Source organism: Molossus molossus, unplaced genomic scaffold, assembly GCF_014108415.1.
Source record: "Molossus molossus isolate mMolMol1 unplaced genomic scaffold, mMolMol1.p scaffold_m16_p_5, whole genome shotgun sequence".
Classification (NCBI taxonomy): Eukaryota; Metazoa; Chordata; class Mammalia; order Chiroptera; family Molossidae; genus Molossus; species Molossus molossus.
In genome coordinates, this window is record NW_023425388.1 from 14,643,708 (window position 1) to 14,652,983 (window position 9,276).

At 50.0% G+C, this 9,276-nt stretch overlaps 1 protein-coding gene across 1 annotated transcript; it reads left to right on the top strand.

The window, feature by feature from the left end:
- Window positions 1-218: 218 nt before the first annotated feature.
- On the top strand, window positions 219-8,518 carry ADAMTS1 (ADAM metallopeptidase with thrombospondin type 1 motif 1). Its single transcript, XM_036243881.1, has 9 exons — window positions 219-1,383; window positions 2,960-3,306; window positions 3,689-3,821; window positions 4,175-4,339; window positions 4,764-5,050; window positions 5,257-5,443; window positions 5,531-5,706; window positions 6,636-6,811; window positions 6,975-8,518. The coding sequence occupies exons 1-9, from the start codon at window positions 705-707 to the stop codon at window positions 7,672-7,674; spliced, it is 2,850 nt and encodes a 949-aa protein (XP_036099774.1). The 5' UTR covers window positions 219-704; the 3' UTR covers window positions 7,675-8,518.
- Window positions 8,519-9,276: the final 758 nt, after the last annotated feature.

The following is a 9,276-nucleotide window of genomic DNA, read 5'->3' on the forward strand; positions in this document are numbered from 1 at the left end:
AGAGACTGACGAGCCGGTGGCGCGGAGCCAGCGCAGGTCTCCCCCTCCCCCGCCTGGGCCCGCGCCGCCGAGCGCGGTCGAGCACCGACTTTAGGGGGCGGCGTCTTCGGGGTGGAAAGGCGGCCAAGAGGGAGGAGGAAGGGGGGAGGGGATGAGCCGCTTCACAGGCTATAAAAGAGCGATCCCGAGTGCCCGGTTCTTGCACTCGCAGGAAAGCCACTCCGAGCCAGGGGCTGTTTCAAAGCCAGGTTGCGCAGCTGGGCCAAGAGGACAGAGCCCTGCACAGCCCGAGCAGCCCTCTGGTTAAGGCGGAGGCCGAAGAGGGGCTCCAGGCACCGATCTTCGCGTGGCCCGGTGCCCCCGCCCCAGAGGCGTCCCAGGGCGCTTCTTGTCCCCGCAGCAGCCACCCCGCCAGAGTCTGCTGCGCGGTGCCTCTAACCCCGCGCTTAGAAGAAAAACTTCGCGTTCGCAGGCTGAACTGCAGCGCCTCTTCCCAAGTGACTCCCGGAGCCCGGCTCTGCGTGAACTTGCAAAGAATAATAGTAACTGTTCACTTGAACCATCCAGAGCGAGGCCAGCGAGGCTCTGCACTCCCGACCCAAACAATAGCCTCCTCGTTCAGTGCGCTGCAGCGCGCGGTGCCTCCAGGGCTCGGGTGCAGCTAGCGGTTCCCGCGGGGTTCGAAGGCTACCTTAGGCGGCGACATGGGAAAGGCGGAACGGGCACGGTGGTCCCAGGGCTCGCAGCCTGCGTCCGTGCTTCTGCTGCTCGCGGCGGCCGCAGCGCTGCTGGTCGTGCTGGTCGTGCCGGGAGCGCTCGGCCGCCCGGCCGAGGAGGACGAGGAGCTGGTGCTACCGGCAGTGGAGCGAGACCCGGGACACAGGGACACGCACCTCCGCCTCGATGCCTTCGGCCGGCAGCTGACCCTGGACCTGCAACCGGACCGCGGCTTCCTGGCGCCCAGCTTCACACTCCAGACCGTCGGGCGCAGACAGGGCTCCGACGTTCCAAGCCCCGACCCCGTGGGCGACCTGGCGCACTGCTTTTACTCCGGCACGGTGAACGGCGACCCCAGCTCGGCCGCCGCTCTCAGCCTCTGCGAGGGCGTGCGCGGCGCTTTCTATCTGCAGGGCGAGGAGTTCTTCATCCAGCCCGCGCCCGCCGCCGCCACTGTGCGCCTCACCCCGGCCGCCACCGGGGAGGAGCTGCCGACGCGGCCCCAGTTCCATCTCCTGCGACGGAGGCGGCGGGGCGGCGGCGGTGCCAAGTGCGGGGTGGTAGACGACGAGACTCCGCTGAGGGGCGTGGGACCAGAGGGCGAGGGCGCCGAAGCACAGAGGCGGCCTAGGGACTCGGAGCCGCAGCGCGAGGGGCAGCCAACAGGTATCCGTCCCAGAAGAATTACTCTCATTTATCTCTCCATTCATCCTCCTCTCCCCACTTTCTAGTAGACTCCCGTTTGCAGACAGGACGGAGACCTGGTGTGGAGCAATGGGACTTGAGGTCCTGCTAGAACACTTAATTACGTTTGCCTGAATAATGAATGGTCAAGGCAGAACCGAAAAAAAAAAAAAAAAAAAAGCAATGATTTTCTGCTGACTCAGGCGAAGCGTTTAGACCAGGAAGGGAGAGTTGGTAACCCACCAGCTCATTCCACCTTAGACGAGTGTGAGCGTGTGTAACTTCTTTCAATACTGTTCATTTCGTTTCGGGATCGCGTATGTGTTCTTTGGTCGCCTTGCAACTTTGCGCTGGTTTTGTAACCTCTGCCTGTGCTTGCACCCTGTGCGCACAGGAGGGCGGGGACGGGGGGCAGAGGAGCGATGGTGACCTCGGAATGTGCAGCCCGCGAGATTGCACTAAGATCTCTCTGTTCCTCTGGCCCCTGGCCCCTTCCCCAGTTAGGAGGCTGACCCCGACCGACTGGCGGCCGCGGGGCCCCTCTGCAGAACCTGCTTGGGAGGTCTTTGCCCAGCTTGCCCCGCCTCTCCACGCCTCCCACCCGGCCTCCCAGTTTGCGCTCCCTCTCGCGGCCATAATTCTGCTCTCAAGCACTGTTAAATATTAGTCACCGCTAATCCTGCTCCGCCGTCCCCTGACTCTCTCTGTTGTGTGCAGTGCTTACTGTCTAGTTCTTTTCATTCTCTCACTCTGGTGCCTTTATTCTCCTTAACTTCCTCACATGTCTTGTTTTAGAATGTTCCACTTTCCTCGGTCCATCTGCTCCCTGAAGTGGTTACGTGATTACAGCCCAGTTCCCTGGGGCCCAGTCTCAGGAGTCAAGGTCTCTTTTCTAAGTAATCAATAGTGGTTCGAGGCAGGAATGTGTTCCCCTGGGGCGGCGGAGTGGGGCAATAGGCTGCTGGGCAGAGTGGGTGGTCTTTTTGCCTGGATTTGGCAGGAGCAGTGCACCCCAGGGACCCCTGGAATGAGATTGCAAAGCAGTGCAGGCTGAGATTCCTTGAGGCCCGGCCCCTTGGCAGAGGCCCCAGCCCTGCCCTGGGCCTTCCACGTGGAGCCCGATGATCTCATTCAGGATTTGAGTCCTGGCCTGCGAAAGAGTGACTCAGGGCCTCTGCCTGCTGCCCTTGCTCCAAGGTTTTACTACAGCTGGGGAGGAAGGTGTGCATACTGCCCGGTTTGGATTGTAGGCTTTCAAAGAGGACAAAAGAAACCCTGCTCACCAAAAAAAAAAAAAAAATTAGTAAATATTAAAAAAAAAAAAAAATAGCCTGACCCTCTCACAAGAGCTCATGGCCTTTTTAAATTTAAAATAAATGAGAGAACTTTACAAATAACATTTTCGGTCAAAGAGATGCAAATATTTTTGTTATTGTTGTTCCGAGTGTATTTTTGTTTTATTTGCTTTGACTGGTGAGTCTTTCCTTATATACCCCGGGATGGTAACTATTCCTAGCTAACTGCCCCTGAGCAAACTATCTTTCTTGTTTCTTTGCAGGAAGTGGAAGCATAAGAAAGAAGCGCTTTGTGTCCAGCCCCCGTTACGTGGAGACCATGCTGGTGGCTGACCAGTCCATGGCGGAGTTCCACGGCAGTGGCCTGAAGAACTACCTTCTCACCCTGTTCTCGGTGGCAGCCAGGCTGTACAAACACCCCAGCATTCGGAATTCGGTGAGCCTGGTGGTGGTGAAGATCCTGGTCATCTATGAAGAGCAGAAGGGACCAGAAGTGACTTCCAACGCTGCCCTCACTCTGCGCAACTTCTGCAACTGGCAGAAGCAGCACAACCCGCCCAGTGACCGAGATGCCGAGCACTACGACACAGCGATTCTGTTCACCAGACAGGTGAGAGGACAGCCACCCACGACAGGGTCTTCCTGGGACCCACCTGGTAACACGTCTTCCTGGGACCCACCTGGTAACACATCTCTCTAAGGCAGTTCACCAATTTTTGGCACTTGCATTTTTTTTTTAATTGGCTAGCATGGTCACTCAATCTCCTTATTTCTTCTATAGTTTTAATTCCTCAAGTTTCACAGTCTTGTTTGAATCGTATTAGGGAAAAAAAAAATCTTGATTCAAGTCACATGTAATACTCCTAAAAGGACAGCTCAACAGTCGTGAATGTAGATGCTCCAAAACGTATGTGAAGATACACCCTGTCCGAAAAGATCCCAAAATTCATGCTACGTCCCCATTGACAGGGATATACCTTTGCTCATTATAGGATCTGTGTGGGACTCAGACGTGTGATACCCTTGGGATGGCGGATGTTGGAACTGTGTGTGATCCCAGCAGAAGCTGCTCTGTCATCGAAGATGATGGCTTACAAGCTGCCTTCACCACAGCCCATGAATTAGGTAAGTCTGTTTCAGAGTAAGCATTAAGCCCAGTTTGTGAACTCAAACTGATAAACAAAATATTAATTTGAGGGAGAGAGTCTATAGGTTATGTTGCTATTTTGGGTGCCAGGGCTCCTTAGACATTGCAGAACATATTTTTCAGTTATTCTAAACATGCTCATCTTTACTAGAATACAAAATAAGATTGTTAGCGCTATGGCTATTTGGATGTCGTACGTTTGTTTCCACACTGTGAAAAGTTAGACATTGTCTCCAAAATACAGTTATTTTCCTCCAGAAGCATCTCTATGGGGAATAAAATGCTGCTAGTTGACCTGTGTTGTAATGTGGGTTTCGGGATTGCTTCTCAGGCCACGTGTTTAACATGCCACACGATGATGCAAAGCAGTGCGCCAGCATCAATGTCGACCGGGACTCCCACATGATGGCGTCGATGCTTTCCAACTTGGACCACAGCCAGCCTTGGTCTCCCTGCAGTGCCTACATGATCACCTCCTTTCTGGATAATGGTCATGGTAAGATGCTCCACCTACTCTTTCTACACGGCTTCCAACCTTCCATGTCTAGAGTTCTAATTAAACAAGCTCATTTTTCTTTGTATTGTCCCCCCTTCTATTACGTTCACTGCCAAGAGCACACGTTTTAGATCTTAATTCCAACAAAAGATAGTGCTTCTGGCCTAGTGACCCCTCACGGACATTGAGTTTTTAGCAGAATAATAATTTCCTGTCATTGTTCATGCAGAAATACTCCATGGAGAATAATACCTTCATTTAACTTTCTCTGGCATCTTCCCTAACGTTCAACAACTTTCAAGTCGCTTTGCTATTATATTAGCTAATTAGATACACATTTGCTGAAACTGATCTACCCCCTACATGCTTTCATTTACTATTTACTAATATTGGTTGGCGGTGTTTGTTTGTTGTTGTTTTGCAGGGGAATGTTTGATGGACAAGCCCCAGAGTCCCATACAGCTCCCCTCTGATCTCCCTGGGACCTTGTATGATGCCAACCGACAGTGCCAGTTTACGTTTGGGGAGGAGTCCAAACACTGCCCAGATGCAGCCAGCACATGCTCGACCCTCTGGTGCACGGGCACCTCTGGCGGGTTGCTGGTATGCCAAACCAAACACTTCCCCTGGGCAGACGGCACCAGCTGTGGAGAAGGGAAATGGTGTGTCAACGGCAAGTGTGTGAACAAAACCGACAAGAAGCATTTTGATGTGAGTTTATACTCGTGGGCACACTCCTTTAAAATTTGGAATTGAACACAGCGATGTCAGAATGTCTGATGGCACATTGAACACCCCTACCTCTGTTCTCAGGCGGGGCACAGAATTGATTATTTTTATAACTGATTTTTCTCTTTTATTCCCTAAGAAGGTCTCTGTAGAGAAATCTAATGCTGATGACTTGTGTCCCTATTTAGACTCCTGTTCATGGAAGCTGGGGGCCTTGGGGACCCTGGGGAGACTGCTCGAGAACCTGCGGTGGAGGTGTTCAGTATACGATGAGGGAATGTGACAACCCAGTCCCCAAGAATGGAGGGAAGTACTGTGAAGGCAAACGTGTGCGATACCGATCATGTAACATTGAAGACTGTCCAGATAATAATGGTGAGTGAAAATGTGTGGGAAACGGTGTGTCCACCCAGAGGCAATTAAGGGATGGGAACTGATAACATTGTCGTATTCTCTTTCCAGGAAAAACTTTCAGAGAGGAACAATGCGAGGCACACAATGAGTTCTCCAAAGCTTCCTTCGGGAGTGCGCCCCCAGTGGAGTGGACACCCAAGTACGCTGGCGTCTCCCCCAAGGACCGGTGCAAGCTCATCTGTCAAGCCAAAGGCATTGGCTACTTCTTCGTTCTGCAGCCCAAGGTAGTAACTTTCCTACTTACTTTTTGCCTAAGAACCCAGGCTTTGGGTTGTAGGCTTTTAGGTTGGCTTTTCATTCAACCTACGATGCGCTTTCCATAAATTTGCATATTAACATGTTCAGTTTCAAAGTAGAATTCATTTTCTTCTGGATGCCCCAGCAACGGCCAGGTTTAAGTTTGATGTCGTTCAGTCATGCGTGAAGCTTGAATCCAGCACTTATGATTCTTGGAATCGCTTATTATTACTCTTATAAACAACAGCCCTTTACTACTAGTTAGATAAATTATGTATTAACTTGGCAACCAACCAGTGGTTTTGAAAAATAACCTAAGCACGGTCCAAAGTACTTGTTACTGGGTGACGAGCAGTAGCATGTGCAAACAGACTTACTCAGTTGGAAGTCTGAGCTTCGATACCTTTTGTGTTTAAGGACATATATTGAACTAGCGTCAATGTTTTGCTGTTTGGCTGAGGGGATAAACCTAGCGGAGGTAGAACATGGCATTGAATTTGGTTGAAATTGCCTGCTAGGCGTCATTATCACTGTAGGCAATAAAAATATCCCCAAGTTGCAGATTCAATATGTAGTAAGCGATTTCTTCGGCGCCTACAGTTGCCAAGTATTATTCTGGGCACTGAGGACACAGCAGTAAAAAATATTGACAAAAAGTTCTGCTTTCATGGAACTTAGCTAGAAGTGAGATAGGTCAATAAACATATAATCACAAAATTTGTAATTTTTTCAGATGTCTATATGTACTATGCGGGGAAAAGACAAAGAGAAAGGTAGTGCATGACATGGAGAGAGGACTGTTTCACTGTGATGGTCTGGAAATCAGAGGCGTAACATTAATGGGAGAACTTTTATAGTCATAGCTTCAGGTCTTCCCTGGCTGTGTGTGACCAGGTGCATAATCTTCTTTGCTCAGGTGGTAGACGGCACTCCGTGCAGCCCGGATTCCACCTCTGTCTGCGTGCAAGGACAGTGTGTGAAAGCTGGTTGTGATCGCATCATCGACTCCAAAAAGAAATTCGATAAATGTGGCATTTGTGGAGGAAATGGATCTACATGCAAGAAAATATCAGGATCAGTTACTAGTTCCAAGTAAGTTTTTAAACGCCGTGCTCCCAAAGGTCGTATCCTTTAGGCTGCAAAGTTCCACAGATCTGGTCAAACTTCTATTGTAAATGACCGCTGTGGTTTCAGGCTTAGCCACACACATCGCCCGTGAACGAGCGGCCCTGACACCTGTTTTTCTTGCCTGCAGACCTGGGTATCATGACATCGTCACCATCCCCGTGGGAGCCACTAACATCGAGGTGAAGCAGCGCAGCCAGAGGGGGTCCAGAAACACCGGGAGCTTCCTGGCCATCAAAGCGGCCGACGGCGCGTACATCCTGAACGGCGACTTCACGCTGTCCACGCTAGAGCAGGACATCACCCACAAGGGCAGCGCCCTGCGCTACAGCGGCTCGTCCGCGGCGCTGGAGAGAATTCGCAGCTTCAGCCCGCTCACGGAGCCCTTGACCATCCAGGTGCTGACGGTGGGCAACGCCCTGCGGCCGAAGATCAAATACACCTACTTCGTGAAGAAGAAGAAGGAGCCGTTCAATGCCATCCCGATGTTCTCGGAGTGGGTCATTGAGGAGTGGGGCGAGTGCTCCAGGCCCTGCGGACGGGGCTGGCAGAGAAGGCTGGTGGAGTGCCGAGACCTCAACGGGCAGCCCGCTGCCGAGTGCGCCAAGGAGGTGAAGCCAGCCAGCACCAGGCCCTGCAACGACCAGCCCTGCCCCCGCTGGCAGCTGGGGGAGTGGTCGCCCTGCTCCAAGACCTGTGGGAAGGGCTACAAGAAGAGAACCTTGCAGTGCCTGTCCGACGACGGCGGGGTGTTGGCTCACGAGAGCTGCGATCCCTTAAAGAAACCGAAGCATTACATAGACTTTTGCACGATGACAGAATGCAGCTAAGCAGGCCCGGCGTGGAGGGAGAGAAGAGGTGAGGAAGGGCTGAGGCATTGAAATCAAGAAGGCTGGGCGGATCCAGTACACCTTGCTGGTGACGTTACAGTCTGTCCCCTGGTGCTGATTCACTACTTGGTATCCTGGGGGTTGGGAACCGCAAAGCTGGAGAAAGGTGAGATTCTTAGTTTAAGGTGTGGCTTACTTTACCTCACTGGCAGTGGAGGGAGAGGAGTGCAAAGAGGAGCTTTGACCAGCACTGTGCACGGTTGCAATGCTTTCGGAGAAGGTCATGTCATCCTCTCTACCGAGAGTTAAGAATTCAAGAATGTCCACCCTGGAGAAAAAAGGTTAGCGATGACAGATGACTCCATCATTTCCTTCTGGTGCCATTCTCGTGTCTTTGTGCATTTATTTTGACGAAGAAACAATTCTATGGGTTTGTAAACATGGGCTAAGTCTCCAAAGGGAAAACAGCAGCGACGTGTCAGGTGCTGGTAAAAACCAGAGGAGGTGCCCCCAGCTCAGTATCTCCTACCTCCCCCTCCTCCTTGTGTAAGCCTACGCTGGGGATGTGGATGTGGAAACTAGTTTGAGTCTCAAGAAAGTCAGCAAGATCACACACACAAAAAGGCCGTCATGCCAAAACAAGAATGGGGTGAGCAGAACCGGTCCCCAGTGTTTGGGGACAGTGAGATCCTTTGTCTCATGATGGGGAAGCTACTGAGGGGTAGCAGGGCCATCCCCAGCAGCTGGTCCAACAGTCATATCCTGGTGAATGTCTGTTCAGCTCTTCTACTATGAAAGAAAATTACTTTTTCCATATGTATATAGTAAAATACGTTACTATAAATTCTATGTACTTTATAAGTATTTGTTTGTGTGTTCCTTCTAAGAAGGACTATAGTATGTAATAAATGCCTATAATAACATATTTATTTTTATACATTTCTTTTTAATGATAAACTCTTAAGTTATATCATGATTTTTAAAGGGCATATAAAATAGAGTATTTATACAGTATATGTTACTAGAAATAATAAAAGAACACTTTTCAAATATGTGTGTATATTTTTTTAAGTGGGAGTTTGTTTCTAGGAAGGAAATCAGAGACATAAATACTGAATTTGAGGAACGAATATTTTCTTAAATTCTTTAGAAACAAGATTTCATTCTAGTGAAATGTATTTTTTGTATCCTGGATTATGTGATTGTTACCAAGAAAGGAAGCTATGGTATCTTTGGTGATAGGTAGGTTTGTTACTAATGTATAATATATACAAGTGGTTGGCAGACTTTTCCTGTAAAGAGCCAGATAATAAATCTCTTCAGCTTTGTGGCCTGGACCATCTCTGTCACAACTACCCAAGTGTGCTGTTGTAGCATGAAAACAGCCATAGACAATACACAGATGAATGGGCATGGCAGTGTTCTAATAAAACTTTATTTACAAAAACAGGCAGTAGGCCAGATTTGTTCTTTGGATGTAGTTTGCTGACCTCTGATGTATATCATAAAATAAATGGAAAAAGGTGGGATTCTGGAAGTATTTGGAATTTTTGTATGTCTTCCTCAACTATAGCACATAACTAAAATTATATGGAAGTATTT

Bases quoted from the DNA above. Each gene is read 5' to 3' on its own strand.
- ADAMTS1 (XM_036243881.1), top strand. From the start codon at position 705: ATGGGAAAGGCGGAACGGGCACGGTGGTCCCAGGGCTCGCAGCCTGCG. The intron at 5,051-5,256 runs GTGAGTTTATAC...GTCCCTATTTAG, and splicing joins CCGACAAGAAGCATTTTGAT to ACTCCTGTTCATGGAAGCTG. The intron at 6,812-6,974 runs GTAAGTTTTTAA...TCTTGCCTGCAG, and splicing joins GGATCAGTTACTAGTTCCAA to ACCTGGGTATCATGACATCG.